At 47.3% G+C, this 17,928-nt stretch overlaps 1 protein-coding gene across 3 annotated transcripts in view; it reads right to left on the bottom strand.

Moving 5' to 3' along the window:
• Positions 1-17,928, bottom strand: part of SWT1 (SWT1 RNA endoribonuclease homolog) — a 2,657,341-nt gene that overhangs the window by 42,547 nt on the left and 2,596,866 nt on the right. For all 3 annotated transcript variants that reach the window (XM_069641360.1, XM_069641359.1, XM_069641361.1), the window contains exon 16: positions 372-438. In XM_069641360.1, coding sequence (XP_069497461.1) covers positions 372-438 — 67 coding nt within the window. The remainder of the gene's footprint in view (positions 1-371; positions 439-17,928) is intronic.

Here is a 17,928-nt window from a genome sequence, read left to right as displayed (position 1 = left end):
AAACTTTGTCCTTTTAGTAGATTAAAATCATGGTAGAAATGTTTATAGGATTTCCTACCAAAAGCATCTGCTAAAGCTTTTTGTGTCAAAAGTAAACAGTCTCATATAAAACCCTGTGGTGCAGAAATCGTATGAACAATATGGGATACATTACTCAACGTAATCTTATTTCTGATGCTTGTATGAGACCAAGATACAATAATGTTCCACCACCCAAGAACTGCTCTTGTTATTAATACCAGCAATGTATGTGGAGAGATATACACAATGCTTTGTACATTATACAAATAGAATATTAGTTCAGAAACCTAATTTAGATGCAGTCTAGTGGCAAAACATACATTTATTTACTGTAATAAGTCACATCATACCTCATTGTTGACTAAAACTTGATACAAGGGCCAGATATCTTCAGAACTACTGTTTACCTCCAAAGTTCTGTGAAAAAACAAAAATAGAAACACATTTACGATGGAATAAAATAGAAAATTATGCACTCAAGCATGGTGAACATGATTAATTAGTTAACATGTTACCTAAATAACAATTGGCTTGCTTTACAAAAAAGGTCAAGTTGCTTTTTAATGAAAGGGCCAGTTTACTAAACATAATAGAAAGTAACATTAATTCCAGTAATTTTACAACAGATTGTGTAACAAATGTAACATACTGTATGGATCATTGCTCCTCATTGGCAAGCATGAAAGTCTAGAATTCTCTATAAAAACAAGTTGGAACTTAAAGAGAAATTAACACGTCACATTACTGCAACTTGTCCTTTCTATGGGTGAGAGCTCAGATGCTTAATGGCCTACAAAATAAATCTAGACTATTTGCAGGCGAGAGAAAAGGGAATCGTGAGCACACGGGAATGAGAGGCCTTGCATAGCCTCAAAGACAGACTATCACTTGGCTCACTCACACAAACTCAATTGAGTGAGGGCATTTGTTAGCACTGTTTAATTTGATAAAGAAATGTATTTTGGAAAAATAAAAAGACTGCAGTTGTGTTGTGGCTTTATTATTCATTGTCAGCAGAGGAACACAAATATATCACTTCACAGGGCAAAAACACACATAGCAGATATCTAGTTATCCCATGGAGTGTTTTCCAACTAACAAAACAGTAAAAGACCAGATATGCCTGATTGAATTGATGTAAAAAATACATGGTGAAAGCAGGAATGAAGTACACCAAGGAACTGCAAAAGATTACAGTTCAGAAGTAATCTATGAACCCATAAAGGAAATCCATTTTATAGATTAAACTTCAAACTCTTTCTTGACTGCATTCACCACACTTACTGGAAACATGAAAACTAAACAAGAATCATTATGGCCCTGGCATATAGCCCTTTCAGATTGACTAAGCAACTCCTCCGGTTGTATGTGATATTAATGTTTTTTCCAAACATCCTGTTGTAGAAATGTCACTGAAAAATGAAAAAATAAAGAGTGCTTAAATATTGTGCTCTGATGAAAATAACAACACGCTTAAAAATATCACTCTTAAAACATGGTTGCAAATGGATGTGTTGGAAAGTTGGGAAATAAAGTAGTGGTTATTTTTTTTAAGCCCTTAAGTGAAAGGAACGGACAAAGTCATAGTAATTAACCAAGCAGTGAAACTGAAAGCCTTGTGTAACTGTCTGTTTACGCAGGCGAGATAAGAACCATGCCACTTCAGCATGAGGCAAGCCTACTCTAGGAAGTGAGATTTACGATCAATGAAGCCCAAAGGTAAGAAGTGGTTAGTATACATAAAATAAGGTGTTTCAGACCAGTAAAATAAAGGGCGAAGCATTGTGCTCTCAACTGTGAAGCAATTCTTTAATAAGCACTACAAACAAACAAACCCTTTGAGGGGGACTTCCCCTGAATCCCTGCCCTATCTTCCTAGTCCCCACCACACCTTGGCTACAATATTCTTTATTAAACAGAATGAGCCTCTATTATTACATTCTTGCACTATTTTCTTGTCTCTGTGAACACCATTACGGGGAACGACTATATCAGTGGCTTCCCTCTACTCCTAGCTCCCCGCCACCTCCCCTCCCCCAACTCCAACTCACTGATCTGCAAACCTCAATTCTCTCCTGCTTCACAAAGACTCCTTTTTTGCCTTCTCTTTTACCTCCAATCCACTCCTCCACTGGGGCTGGGTTCAAAGGTTTGAGGTACGTTATTTTCTTGACTTGCCATTGGTTCAGTTTGAAAATTATAAGTTACTCCCCGTAGTGACTAACATACTCCTAGTCCATAGTCCCCTTTTCTCCATACTGTATGGGCGTCCCTTGCTAGCTAGGGACAGGAGACAACCTTTTTCATCAGAAAAAACGAACCCTTTAAATTTAGAAGTGCGGCCCTGGGAGCATGCTCTCCCCTAACTCCTCCCACCGGCGCCACTCCTCAGTCCCCATTGCTGCATTGACAATATTACCATTGACACCATTTTTATTAGGGGAGGATGGTGGGACCTATGTAGGAAAGGGGACTATCGACTAGGAGTACGTTAGTCACTATGGTGAGTAACTTCTAGTTACTTCTATATCCCGTCCCCTTCCTCCATACTGTATGGGCAATTACAACTGAATGTAGCCCTAGAGTGGAGAGGTGACCCTCTTTAAGAAAACAAGTTCCTTAATACTGCCTGCCCAAATGCTGCGTCTGACCTGGAGCCGGCATCCAAACAGTAGTGTTTGCAGAAGGCCGAAGGAGGGGCCAACGTGGCTGCCCTGCTGATGACGGAACGTGCCGCTGGAATGTGCCTGCCTTGGCCCTAACAGCATGGACATGCATGTTCGCTGGCAGTGGCTTGCGCTGCCCCTCACAGGCCACCTTGATGGCCGAAATCATCCACCTTGTTATAGAGGCCTTGGACACCCGATAGCCCGCCCTTGACCCTCTGAAGGTGACAGAGCATCCAAACTGCAGAATTCTTGGCCCTGTCCAGATAGAATTTCAGAGCGCGCCCGACATCCAGACAGTGCAAGACCTTTTGAGCATCGTCCTTTGTATTCGCAATGAAAGTAGTTAACACCATCTCCTCATTTAGATGGAAAGAAGAGACCACTTTAGGCAATAACGTGGGATGCGTTCTCAGGACCACATTATCTCTGTGAAAAGTATTGTACTGTTCTGACGCCACCAGTGCCTGAATTTCGCTAACTCTACGTGCGGACGTAAGACCCACCAAGAGAGCCGTTTTAATGGTGACGAGCCTGATGTCCGCAGACACCATTGGTTCGAAAGGCTTGTACGCCAGTGGGCCCAACACTACGTTTAGGTCCCACACCAGGTGTGGCTTCTTGATAGGCGGTGAGGCCCGCCAGAGGCTGCTTCACCAATGGGTTGGAGGAAGAAAAAACGTCCTCTTCTGAGTTCCGGTAGGCTCCTATGGCCGCCAGGTAGGTACATCATCTGTTTGCACTCCTGAGTGTGCGAGGTGTGCAGAGAAGGATAGCACATCGTCCAACGTGCAAGTAAGTGGATCAATCTCCTTTAATTCCACCCAGTGGCAAAACATAGTCCATTTGCGTTTGTACTGGCTCCTAGTAGCGTCGCTCCTAGCGCCCTGAATGATGTCTAGGTTAGCCTGTGACAGCTGTAGATGCTTTAGTGTGACCTGCTCAGGAACCGCTCTGCAAGGGCTAACTTCTGTGGGGCCGGGGCCGGGCAGATGACCCTGAAGTAGATGTTGTTCTCCAGGGCCCACTCCCACATGCTGACCGCTAGGCTGCACATAGGGGGGGACCTGGTGCCACCCTGCTTGTTGATTCAATACATGCTGGTGGAATTGTCTGTTTGAATGAGGATCGCCTTGCCCCAGATAAGCGGCAGAAAGGCTTTGAGAGCGAGCCAGATAGCTTTCAGCTCCAGCCAATTGATATGGGACTCCTACTCCTGGAGGGACCAGACTCCATGGACCCTGTGGTTGTCGAGCGTAGCGCCCCAACCTTCCAGGGAGGAATCTGTGGTGATGGTGACTTGCGGTGCTGCTTGTTGGAAGGACATGCCTGTCCGCAGGTTGCAGTCCGTGGACCCCAGATGAGGTCCTGGTGTAGAAAGGGAGGAATAATGACGAGCTCTGCTTGGGAGCCCCGCTCCTGATTCAAAGAGGCTGCGAAGTGCAGCTGAAATCTTCTCATCTTGAGCCTTGTGTGAGGTACTGCCCGTAAGAAAGCTGCAATGATACCCAATAGATGCTGGTACCACCAGGCTGAGGTCACCTCTCTGCTGAGAAAATAACCTGTGGCCCTCTTGATGGCTGTGATCTTCTCCTCCGAGGGGAAAACTTTCTCGGAGCTTGTGTCCCAGATGAGGCCCAGAAAGGTCAGGCTCTGCTTAGGCCACAGCTGAGACTTCTTGGGATTGATGGAAAATCCCAGTTCGTGGAGTGTGTTCATAAGGCCGGAGGAAGTGTGGAGAACCTCGCCCTGAAGAGCCAGTTGTCCAGGTACGGGTAGACCTGGTGATCTTTCGGGCCCTGAGAAGGGCTACCACTGCATTCATAAGTCTGGTAAAGGCCCTGGTGGCTGAGTTGAGGCCGATGGGTAGAACCTTGCATTGGAATTGGAAGCCCATGATCCTGAACGGTAGAAAGGACTGCTGAGGCTGCCAAATTGGGATGTGTAGATACGCGTCCTTCAGATCCAGGGAGCACATCCAGTCTCCCCTGCAGAGTGTCTCCGCAATTAGTGCTGGCGAAACCATCTTGAATTTTTGAAGAGGGAGGGAGAGGCTCAGGGTGGAAAGGTCCAACACAACTCTCAGGTCAACCTGGTTCTTCTTTTGTATGGCGAAAATCCTGCAGTCTGGGACTTCTTCCACCATCTGGCTCTGGATGAGCAAACAATTTTCCGCCAACAGAGTTGTTGTCCCAATCTGTGGGAGTGAAGGAGAGCGGAAATGGAGGAATAGGTAGACGGTAAACCATGGACACTACAGATAGGATCCAGGGGTCTGCGAACCTTTGAAGCCAAGACTGTGTGTGAAGGGCAAGCCTGCCCCCCACTGAAGACACGTGGATCCGAAGGGGCGCGTCATGCCTTCTTTCCCTCTGAGGCTGGGGCAGAGGGTTCCAAGTCATTTCATCGTGGGATGAAACAACGATGGGTTTTTCTCTGTTGATATTTCAATGAGAAAAATCATCCTTTTTTATTATTTCTTTTTCCTCAATCCCCATCCCTTTAAATGATTTAACTATTCCCTAACACACACCCTATCTATATATTTTCAGCAATTTCCAACCCAAGCCTCTGGTTAACGGCTGCCAGAATGGCGTCTGCGTTGGATTGACGCAGGTGCAGTGAGGCGTTGGAATAAACGTTCTTACCATAAGCCTCCAAGTGTTCTCCTCCTTGCCTAAAATCGCTGAAGACGAGGTGGACAAGGATGACTGAGGCTTGGAGTAAAGTGACGCTGCAGCAATCACTGAAGAGTGCGGTAGAGGGGGCACCGACAACAAGAGCGGATGCCCCTCCAGTTGCCTATACTTGGCGTCGAGGCGCCTATTGACAGGCTGGGCCGAATGGGGTTTAAGCCATCCCTTTTTGGCCAAGGCCACAACATCCTTCTGCATCGGGATCCCCATTCTAGCTGCAGGGCGTAGAGTGAGGACCCCGGCCAGGACCCTCGCCTCCGGTTATTCCACCTCGGGTTGCGGAAGCCCCAAGTACTCGGCCAAACCTGAGAGCCATTCATGAAATGCCTTGGCTGAGGATGGCGTGTCGGGGTCCTCCTCCTCATCGGTGTCCACCAGGGTGTCTGGCTGATCCGGTGCAGGTGGAGGAGTGCTGGGCGCCAAAGGCTGCGGTGTAGGAACCAGAGCCAGCGGCTGCTGTGGAACCACCTGAACTGTTGGAGGCAGGGAAGCCAGAACCGAAGGACCTGGAGTGGGCAGCAGGTGCTGTGTGGGGGCCTGAGGCGCTGTAGCCATAGGAGGAATGAATATAGGCGCCGGCGGTGGGACCGGTGAGAGCATGTCCCTGATAACATCACGAAGGATGGACCCAATCTGAGGTGACCTCATGAGCGAGAGGAACTTTTAAAAAAATAACTGTCCTCACAGGCTGGTGGGGTGGTATGTGGTATTGATGAGTAGCAGGTGGCTGTTGGTGCCTGTGCGTACTCTGCCTTGCTGGTTGCGGGATTAAATCTGCCCTGCAACGCTGAAGGATAAACTGTATGCCACGTACCTGATAGAGACCAGTCCCACCTTGAAACTCGTTCTCCCACCTGCTCCGCACCAGGGGGCGGTATCAGACGAGCAGCCACCTTGTCTGGCACGACGGCCATTTTGTAAGGCTGCATGCCACGTGCCAATGTCGTGGTGCTTGCTTCGCTGGGCCCGGCCTCCTCCAGGACCCTTGGCGCTGGAGCTAGAGGCCTACCCTGCACCTCAGGACGGGGCCTGGTAGGCGTATTGCCCTCGGCTGAGTCGCCGGTAGTGCAGTGTATAGGCGCTCCCTCAGACATCTGTCCGGTACAAGGGCATAGCCCCTCGGGTGGACACCCGGTAAAAGAACCTTGCAGCCCCTCAGCACTGTCCCCGGAAGGCCATAACAACCCCTCGGTCTGGCAGCCGGTAGATGAAGCAGCCTTGGTATCTGTGCTGGTGGGAGAACTTAACTGGTCCTTCCTGGTCAGACGTTTCCATGGGAAGGAGTCGCCCTTGCAGTGTGTGATGGAAAAAAGTAGACCTACCTTGGGCCTTGACTTGTGTCTGACGAAGTCCTTCAAGTCCTCTGAGGCGACTTCTCGAAGAGCTCCCTCCACTGTGCTAACCTGTTCTTCAGAGTGTCCGGTGTGAACACGTCACACGTGGTACAACCCTCCCAGCCATGATCGGGGCCAAGGCAGCGGAGGCAAAGAGCGTGGGTATCGGACGTAGGGAAGAGCTCTTCGCAGGCTGGACACCTGCTGAAGCCCGCTGATGTCGACATGCGCCAGGGAGGAGCGTGGCGCCAGAGGACAGAGTACCTGATTAAGACCAAAAAAAACAGAAGACAAAAGACAGAAGACAGTATCCGGGGAAGAGCGCATGGAATTACAAGGTCGAAGCCAAACTCAGGAGCGCTGGTGAAAGTGGTCCATTCCCATCGACGTGGAAAAGGGGACTGGGGAGTGGCACCGGTGGGTGGAGTCAGGGGAGCGCATCCGCCCAGGGCCGTACCCCTACGCGCCTCTAAATTTAAAGGGGAAGAAGGTTTTTTTGTGGTGGAAAAGGTTCAGTCTCCCGTCCCTAACGAGGGACGCCTATACAGTAATGAGGAAAGGGGATGGGACGTAGGAGGAAGTCATTTAGGCTCCACTGTTTCATGAGGAAGAACTACCTTGCATGGAGGCTGGACCACAAAAAATGCCTGCCCACCCTTTTTGAAACTGAATTGAGTGCTTTCCCGCATATGCTCAGTGGACAGTGGTTTTGGAGCAAGCTGTGTTTGCACGCTTTGAATAAGTAAGCACTTGAGAAGAACAGGGCCCCTTTAGTAGGCGGCTGCCAATAATGTATTCTTTACCATTGAAGAGAGTATGTTGGGCATGAGAGGGACAAATATTTCTGGATTTTCCTCACTTCACTATTTCGAGGCAAAGGGTACAGACACTTGGTGGCAGAGTCTTTTAGTCTCCTCCCCTTTAGTAGTTATTCTAAAGGGCAACAGAAACCTTGGAAGTGTACAAGTTACACGTTCCTTGCCTGCTGTAGGGGGCTAAATGGGGGTGACATGAGGATCCTCCGATTTCGCCTCTGGCCCAATCATCTACTGACTCAGGGAGGTACTCCATTTCCTTCGTGACCGCTCTCGAAGTCCCCAAAACGAGGCAGCAGACTTTGTCACGTCCCATTTAAAACTGTGGAAAAATAAAAGTGATCATGGAAATAGTGGAGTCTATTAAGCCCACTGGACAAATGTCACCTCCGTCAAAATATGCCATTTGTTTCTGCTCTGGATCCAGAGGACCATTGGCCTCTCAGACTCCCACACACGAAACGAGGGATGAAAGGATGATGAAATTCTGCTTACAGTGAATAATTTAAGATTCTGAACAATATTAAATTACTCAGAAAAGTGGCACAAAAATAATGATGCTTAGTCACCTGCTGACGTGATCAGGTATGGAACTAGTAACAAAGATGAAAAGCTAACTTCAGTGCCGTCAAGACAGTCCCCCTCTACCCGCTGCAATTTCTCGATTGCTAAAAAACATGCACATATCAGTATTTTTTTTAAAGAATACAAAAACAGCAATTTTTGCAGAAAAACGAAAATAGTCCGGATAAGAGGGGAAAGAGTGAGTGGTGGGCCAGGGGCCCAGCAACCAAGCATTGGGCAAGACGCCCAGGTAGGATGCGGTGGGCAAGAGGCCCAGGGAGTAAGCGGTGGGCAAGAGGCCCAGGGAGTAAGCGGTGGGCAAGGGGCCCAGACGGGAAGCAATGGGCAAGGGTATAGTAAGAGCCAAAGAGGAAGTAGACCAGCAAAGGCCCAGAGAGGTAACGGACGGGAAAAGGGCCCAGAGACAAAGCGGATTGGGAAAGGGCCCAGAGAGGAAGCAGACAGGCAAAGGCCCAGAGAGAAGCGGTGGCTGGCGAATCTTTCATAATCGGAGGGGTGTTAATGTTTTCCAAAAATATACGTGAGCGTAAGAAGGAAGACTAAACTAATGCAAGTTTGGGAGAGTTTCAAACCTTCTTGCGAGAAACTTATTTCAAAATAATGGGTTCAAATGATGCATTCTAAAGCAAACTTTGTGAAAAACTGGGTCAAGAGCCACAAAGTTGCAATCATTTTTATGGGCTAACATGAAAAAAATCCAATAGATGCAAGTCATCAACAGTGCATTGCTACATTTTCATGATTTGTTTGCCCACAATATATGCTATGATAAAGAAAACAAAAAACATTTTCATGCTGGCTGCCAGTACTCCCGTACAAGAACACAATCCTGTATGATTTAGGCATAATTCCAGTAATGATACTATGAGAAAAGTCCATGCTGGTGTAAGGGGGTGGAAGGAGGAGATTGACACACAGGTGGGTATGATTGTTGGCAGAGACTTATTACACAATATAAGGGATGGGGAAATACCTTCCTGAGCCTAATACTAAGAGGGGTTTCCCTGCCTCAAAATAATATTCCATGGAATTTGCCAGGATAGTCAAAATAAACAAGTCCACCGCCGTGTCCAAAATTCCCATTTCCAGCCCTCACACTTAGAACTTTAAAGTTCTGTTCCAGTCGCAAAAACAAAGTTCCAAAAGGGTGCAACAAATAAAACATTAAAAAGGAAGGACAACCTTACCCCCAGATTGTTGTGCCCTCTGAATGTTCAATGAGGGTCTTCCCTCTTTCAATGTTCCAGGATTTGCTTTCTGTGTATATTCCAAATGTGCTTTTTCTTGCTAAACTGCTACTGCTTTGCTGGTCACAGCCAAACCGCTATACTCTCCTGCCAGGTACGTGCACATGAAGATTATTTTGGATCTCTTCACGTGGGTGCCAATCCAAGGATCGCCTTTTAATTGTGTTGTTCTTGTTTGGTTTCTACTGCTACTACTGTGATGCTGGAAATGCATCGGAGGAACAGGGCCCTCCACGTCCTTGTCCTGTACTCCTTTTATCATGTGTGTTCTATGTTATTTTCTGCACAGGAGTCCATGTGGGACTCCTGGCAGTGCAGCCCTTCCACTTTTTGGTTTGGTGAACAGACCCTTGGGATACCCCTATGGCACTCATGGGTGGGGGTACAACCCTGTACCCCTAGTGTATGTTTTTGGGAACCTGTGTGTGGCCCACAAAGCAGGGTATGGGCTGGTGGCAGCTACATCCTGATTTTGACAAGTGCTCCATTTTGGGAACCCCAGACCCTGCCCCATTGGAATCATTTGATTCCTGGTAGAAGACAAGATGGCCACTGTGACCTCTTGCTTTCTATTGCCTGTTACCTTGCTTTCCCAAATTCCTGAGAAGCCCTGCTGCCTCTGTTCCTTCCCCCGACTGGCTGTTGGGTGGAAGTTCCATATATGGTATTGTGGGGAAGTCCAGGCCAGACTGGCTGCAGCCTTCCCAGTGACTGTATGTTGTGGGTACACCCTTGGGTTGGAACCTGGGTGAATGGAGTGTGTGACTAATATACATTTCATATTATGGGCGTCTGGTTTCTGGTGTGCGACACAATGAATGAGACAGCCCTGCCCAAAACTGGTATGAATGCAGTGTGAAGTGCTGAATGGCTGGTTGCTTGTTCCAATCTACATTCCTTGTTGTGAGTGTCTGGGTGGAGAATATTGGCCTGAATGCACTGTGAGCCTGCCTGCCTGCTGAATGCTCCTCTGAATGATTGGCTGCCTGAGCCTGGCTCAGCAGTGTGAATTAGAGACAGAACAGTTTATCTGGGGACCTCTCACTTACTGGAATCGTTCAGACGCTGAAGTCAAAACTTGATGCTTACCTTGAAGCCCAGCTGGAAGAAGGCGGCTTTGCTGCTGCTTTCCTTTGACGCAATCCAAAAGCTGTCGTGTCTCCAACAAGTTTTTCAAAAGAGGACCTGGCTAGGAGACCTCTTACCGAGCTACTAGGGAACATTGTGCACCAGCTAACCTTCACCAAGGCTCCCTGGAAGTCAGTCATCGAAAGGCTGCCGACCGGAGACGGGGATCACCGAGGAATCTGAAGTGAAGCACCAGGACGTCAACCATCACCATCGACTGAGGTTTCGGAGGACCACTGTAACGTCGTCGACCGGAGCCGCTCCGCTCCATTGCCTAAGACACTTTGAAATCAAGGACTCCCTTGCTCATCCAGTCGACCGATTTGTCCCGCCGGAGAAAGACCAGGTAGCTGCCGAACCGAGGAGAATCTGCTGGTGGGTTTCCCGTCACCCCAAGTCCACAAAGACGCTGACGAAGATCCGAAATCCAGCCGTGGTAGAGTCCTGATCGTCAACGCCGACAACCCGACACCCTTGCTGGGCCTATGTTCTGCATTCAGTACTCTTCGCGGCAACAGACTCTCGTCATTGAGGTGCACCTCAGGCCTCATCTTTGCAGGACGTCCATGACCGATCGTCGATGAGCACCGCAAGGACCGAAGCTACTGCCTCGACACTGTTTTCTAGAGGAATCTCGCGATCCGTGGCACCTGCCTTAAAGGGAGTCGACGACCCATTGAAGAACTCTGCTAAACCAGGTACATTGGGGTAGTAGAACATTCCTAGAAGACTCTGCTAAACAATATATGGACCGGGCTTATCAGTATCTCTTATTTACAGGTTGTACAGGTGGGGGAATCCTCACACAGAATTGTGTCTTGCGGTAGGGACCCAGTATTCTGCCAATTGCATAACACAACTTGTTTTCCTCCCATATCTGGTGTTGGTTCACATTGCTATTAGACTTGTATGTCATTTACAAATGTCAGCAGTTGATGCATTTTAATGGAGTCAAGAGTTAACTGTGGTACCACATAGATACTGTACATATTTATCATTTTAGTATTGCCCGAACACAAAGTGTGTTATTGTATGTGTGTATATATTTTGAAACTTATTTATATGAAGAACTGTGTCAACTGTCTTATCACTAACAGTGTGTGGACATTCCTTTGTGGGGGCTTGGGGACTACACTGTACTTAAGAACAAGTCTGCATCCTCTCCTGAGAGCCAAGCCTTGATTGCTTGTCCATTGCTACCCTACAGAGAATCTTGGCTGGGGTGCTCTGTGCTTCTACTCTGTCATACAGAAGTCAGGAGTACAGAAACCCCCCCTCCAGCCTTTACAACTACAACTACTACTCCTTCTTTGGTCAAAGCCAACCTGGTGTACTCTTCTGCCAATTACTATGCACGTGAAGATTGCTTTGGCTTTCTCTTCACATGGTACAGTGTTCTTGTTTTACTTCTACTACTACTACCCCCACCACTACTGCTCCTCCTCCTTCTCCTCCTCTTCCTCCTCCTCTGTTCATCACAGCCAACGTGGTAAACTTTCCTGCCTGTACGCACATGAAGACTGCTTTGGCTCCATCTTCATTTAGTACTATGACTATGATGCTTAGCGAATAGCGTGCGATTCGGAATATGGGTGCGGGTCCCCGACTCTCCTTTTCCCGGTCTCCCTGATCTCTGGAGAGCTTACCGGTTCTTCTCTGTTGCTCATAGGTTGATAGAAAAGAGTTCCATTGCATGTGTAATTTTCACTCCAGTTGTGTACCCCCCCAACTTTTTGCTGATGTTAAACACCATAGTCTGACTTTGCCAGAGGAGCACAGCCTTCTGCTGCACTCCCCTGGGCTTTTCGCTCACTTTATTATGGGGAGACTGACATGCCCTTAAAGACAGTCAGTACTGGGAGACTTTGTTTCCCTTAGTCCTTGTCAATGTTGCAACTTTTCTGCAACATGTTGCAAGTACACAATGTACTTTACAGTACCGTGCACTTTGGTCTTCCCATCATTTCTAAAGGCCCTAGATGCTCTCTAAGGATTTGTTAGGAGATGTGCAGATGTGCCTTCGACAGGGCTGGTGGCAGTTCATCTTTTCATGTATTTTTAACCCTTTCCTGCCAGGTAAACTGCGGTTACCGCGTTTGTCACAAATAGGTGGCCTGTCTCAAAAATGGCCATGCCACAAGGTTCTTTGTCCTGTCCTTTGGCCATCTTGTCCCTCACCTTCCCCAGGTCGGGCCGACCTGGGTCAGTCCTTATTTGTGCATTCATTCTCCTGCGAAACTCCAAGCTTTCGCTGGATTCTGCATGCCTTGTGTGTGCTTCCAGGATGTGGGCCGGACTGTCTGGTTCCAATACTCATCTTGGGTACCAGAGAGTATGGTGTGCTATGAATGCCTGGGACCACCGTGGTCCACGATTGGTCCACGTATGGTAGGCCTGTATGCGAGCAGATCTCCCATTGGGTCCTCTTCGTTTTGGTGTCAAGGAGATTTTGGGTAAGAGAGGGCTCAAAACACCCATACCATGTCGCTCTCTGGAGTTCTCACTGACCGAAGGATAGGATCCAAGTATCCTGAAACTAAGAAGCCGAGTCGAGGAACCGCTGGTGACCCACTAGAAGGTTTGGCACCCTGAGCCCACTGTCGTCCCGCTGGACCCCTCTGCATCTGGTAGTCCTAGAAGGTCTGCGAAGATGCTTCAACCCATTGGAATAGTGGGACCAACTCTTGTCGGTATCTTCATCAAACCCTGCAAGTAAGCCTTCTCGGAAGTGTTCCTGGGCCAACTAGTGGGCTGACCAGCTTGCGCAGACCTTTGCTCTGAAACCGCCGCCGTTTCAAGGAGGCCCTTGAAACTTGGTACATCGAAGACTCTGTGTTCATGGCACTATCACACCGAATTTTGTACACTTGGCGTTCCCATGTCTGGAGTAAAGAGAGCGCCCGAACCAGAGGACACGCGGTTACCGTGTCGCCCAGCCGTGGTGGCGAACTTTGCATGTTCATTGCAGCTGTGCTCCTCGGTGCCCTGAAGCCTGCTACAGCGGAACTGGCCTGATCCATCCACCAGGAGCGGATAAATCGTCACTGTCCCGTTTGGGAATCAACGCTGTAACTTCATCGCTGAAAGCCACAGAGGTGCAATATTGCCGCACTTGAACCTGCAGCCGAAGTGGACTTGACTGCCGAAGTTTGGTCCGAGTGCGCCAGGGGTCGGTGAGTAATTGCAACCCTAATCAGTGGCCCCTAGCGCATCCATCAATTTTTACGCATGAGTGGCCCCTGAGGTCCCCTCTCCTGTCTACTGCTAGTGCGAACTAGAAAACTATTCCCAACTCTTGGAAGTTGCTCTGCCTTGTTGGGGAGACCATCCTCGAATAGTGGGAACTTATTCTGCATCACCTCACCTGTGTTCCTGAGCTGCTACAGACCCTACAAAAGACCCTGATTCAGCCATCTGCACTACTACGTGCGCCAGCATTGCAAGTACATTTGAGCAATAAGCTCCTCTCATCTTAGGGACTGGAACGTTTTTCAGTTAGGATTGTGTTTGTTGCAGAACGGCCTAAAGACTCTGCAATACCTGCTTCCTTCCCTTTTCTAGGTTGTGGACCCATTTCGTGAATGAACCCTTTAGCTCCCTTTGGTCTTGTATATATGTTTTTTAGTAGGATTGTGTTGGTTTAGAAGTGTTGTTTGTATTTGTTTTATTTACTGTTAATAACTATTGTGTTGTAACACAAAGACCTTGAAATAAATGTATTTGTATTTTTAATATATCTACACCTCACTGTGAGTGATTTGTACGTGTCCTTTACTCTGTGTGCTCACTGAGGTCTTTCAGTCATCCTCACCCCTCCTGAGACCTAGTCTTGACCACTGCCAATGCTACCTTGATTAATCTGGCTTTTCAAGAAGGTTAACCTGTTCCAAGAAACTAGGCTGGCCTTTTGAACCTCTGCCCACCAGGTCAGAGTTCAGAAATCCATCTCAACACAGGTGATTCGGGCTTCCACGGCTTCTTGTTGCTGCTTCCCCGGCTCGCGGTGGCTCCGTGCTGACTCCCAGCCTCCGAGTTGCACGTGTTGGCTTCTTCGCGCACTCAAGACTTCCTGGCTGGATGGGAGCTCAAGTGTGTGTTGCTCGCGGTCGTTAGTCTGAGACTGAGCCTCTTATGGGATGCCTTCACCAGCGAGTAGGCATCCCATTCTCGGTGCTCTCAGCATCCTGTCTGTTGCATAGTAGTCAACATTCAAATCTCTCACTTCCTTCCTGAGAGGGTGCCTCTCTTTTGGCAGTCCTTCTCTTTTTATTAGATGAACGACATTAGCCGTTCTATTGCATCTAGCCCGTGCATCTCGGTTCAGCAGAACCTGCCATATGGAGCCATGCCTCTTACTTGTCCCAATAGTGATGTATGTATTCCTTACTAAGTTATTGTTGCTCTTCCTCGTCCCAGTATTTCTTGGATTAGTGTTGTCTACTCCGCACTGTCACACAAAAAGGGGGGGGGTACCCTCAATAAGCAAATTCAGAATATATTTCTATAGAGCCACACCCCCCCTGGAGTACATGACCATCTTCAATTATTTATGAGTGAATCTATAATAAGGCACACAAATGAATATAAAATAAATTATTAATTCAATAGGCAATAAAGTCATACAACAATACATATCAAAATTATGATAACAATCTGCTTCAACTAACACAGATACATGCATCATTAAAAAAGAATTAATGAGACCACATCTCAGACCGGTTAATCTAAAAAACCAATACATGTTTACAAGCCTATTATACAGGCACACTTGGAGGAGAGTACACATCTACTTACCCCCAATTGAATAGGGGAGAGGATCTAAATTAATTTGCCCCTCTGTCAGTATCTGCAGTCAGAGGCAGCCAATGGCCCCTTCGCCCCTCAATTAGTCCAATTTGGACCCACAAGTCTGAAATGTAAATGAAAAAAGGATACATACATATGGCTGATTGGAGGCAGTCCCCTTAAGGTACTGCCACAATATTATGCTGGTGATAGAATAAAATACAATGGTCTTTTGGGAAGCAGTATGGACAAAAAAACTCACTTAACCTAAGGAACATCATAATTAGATATAGACATGTCAAATCGATACTTTTGTCTGATAACAGCCTTAACAGGGCTGGAAAGCCACCAGCCGCACCGTGCATGCTAAAAGGACAACCAAAGGGAACAAAATAATGACCTAATAAACACCTAGGATGGTTTACACATGTACATGCAGTAAAGCCTATGGATATATAACACACTCCACCTGGTGCCTACTGTACCCTGGCCGGCGTGCAATCCACTTTTCAACTTGATCATAATCATCAACATAAGATATTAAGGAGGTTTTGTAAATACAGACAAAAATGAAAGCCCATTTAGAAGCATGGGCTCATAAACCCAGCAGTGGACACTGGAAGCGCAGACCGCTGCTCAATTCCGGAAATGCCATGGACGGCATACATATCACAATACCAAACACCGAATCCTTGCGCTACGTGCTAATAATATTGATGGAACACCCAAAGGACTAGCAAGGCTGGTTACAACAGTAACCGTAAAATAATGTATACCTGAATGAAAATTCATGTCTCGATGGATAAAGGTTCCGCCTCCCGAAGATAACACGATGTAGCAACAGGAAGCTTAGTCCAATGGCTCGCTATATACGGTTGGTGTGGAGATCACGAGCGTAAAATGTACATGTTGCCACAGCCGTAGAGAGTGGACTGATTCTCGTAAAGAGCTAAGTTGACATAACACGAAACTTGGTTCTGTATTCCGATATCGCAACATTCTCTTACAGCATTATATTACATGGAAGTAAGAAGTCATTACTTATTATGATGTCCCGGCATACAGTGATTATAAATATAATCCAACCTATGCCGCGACCGAATAAGACCTGTAAAAGGAGCAATACTCATATCACAGCCTAGACCAGGCTGAATGTAGGTCTAGGGAATTTAAATATTATTGATTTATTAGATGCTCTGGTTAAGTGTCCTGGCATACTGCAGTTCTATTTTCCATTTTGTACACTACTAGCGTGCCGGGGTGGAGTAACCTAAAAGATACTGAGTGTAAGTCGGATGGAATCTGCTAATGTAATAGGGTAAAAGTGATGCTCATCAAGCGTACAGAAATAGGTTAGGGCTGCATAATACCAATTGCTACATCGGTCTACCCTATTAGGGCAAGGCACAGTAGTGCAAGCCCCAATTAGACATATATGAATATAGAAATAAGAAAAGAGCCCCACGGAGGCTGAATGAATGAAATCACAAAACTAGAGGAAAACAGAGTGGAAGAAGGATACAATCCAAACCAAACCTTTACCCGAGTGATCAATGCAACTCTGGGAAGGCAAAAAAAAAATTCAGGTACACACAAGGTGTCCTGTGGAAGGCCTGAGGCTCCTACCAATTCAAAGGGGACTGTTGTCTCCTCCAAGTTGTCGACATATATTACCACTGGTACCAATGCTGTGGTTGCGCCTCATTCAGCCCATTTTCAATTGTATCCAATCGATGTATCTATCTTGCCTCTGCAGTACATAGCCAATGGGTTGTGCATGTGTTCTTTGGGAGTGCTTCCAGAATACACCACGACATATGTTCTGTTGAATGTCCATGTAATGCAATACCAATGGTGCATTTATATTCTTACACCTTATGCGGGACCTGTGCTCCACAATTCTAGTATGCACAGGTTTTGGACGTTTGTCCCACATTTCAGTCCGCATGGCCATCCTAAACAGTACAGCATTGGGAGTCTTACAATTCGTATGTGAAAGTAAGTTCCATTGCCTACCTCGTACTTCAAATCCTTTGGTTTTCTTACAGTATTTGCACACTGAGCAACCCCTGCATGGGAAATGTCCGGTAAGGTCGTAAGTAAGTCCCAACCGGTCAAAGTGTTCCTGTTACGCTCACCTGGTATCCACAGGGACGCCACCCAGCCGGGTTACTCGCTGGTATGCTTCTCAGCTTTGCCCTGATGTGGTCTGCGGGTAAGGTTCTGCCTGAAAATACAGGAGGACTGTGTTCAGGACTGACCAACTGGGGTAAGTATCCTCCCTCCACCCCTGCATGATTTCAGTCCCTCTGGCGCCCTCTCCTCACCTTGTGGTAGAATTAGGCGTGCTCTCCATCCTGCCTTCTTTGCAGGGGCGCGTTGTCTTTCATGGGCGAGTGTGGTCCAGTTACTTCACTGACGCCAGCCCGTTTGATATTGTTCAGATAGGTCTTATTGCTGTTCTTTAGTTTTGTTGCTATCCTGCATGCCTTTCTTTGTTTAAAATGTCTCTTTTGCAGAGCTTCAGCGCGGTGAACTGGCTTGGTTGAGCCCTGCTGGTAAATGATGGCGCATTAAGAGCGCTATGATGCGGTAACTAAGCGCTATGCGCAGCGCTGCAAAGTCTTGCCTTTGCTAACCTGTGTTTTCCT

Source organism: Ambystoma mexicanum, chromosome 1q (genome assembly GCF_040938575.1).
Source record: "Ambystoma mexicanum isolate Mex_15411 chromosome 1q, UKY_AmexF1_1, whole genome shotgun sequence".
In the NCBI taxonomy this organism is placed as follows: domain Eukaryota; kingdom Metazoa; phylum Chordata; class Amphibia; order Caudata; family Ambystomatidae; genus Ambystoma; species Ambystoma mexicanum.
Note: the sequence above shows the minus strand (reverse complement) of the source record. Positions and strands in the feature narration are given on the sequence as shown.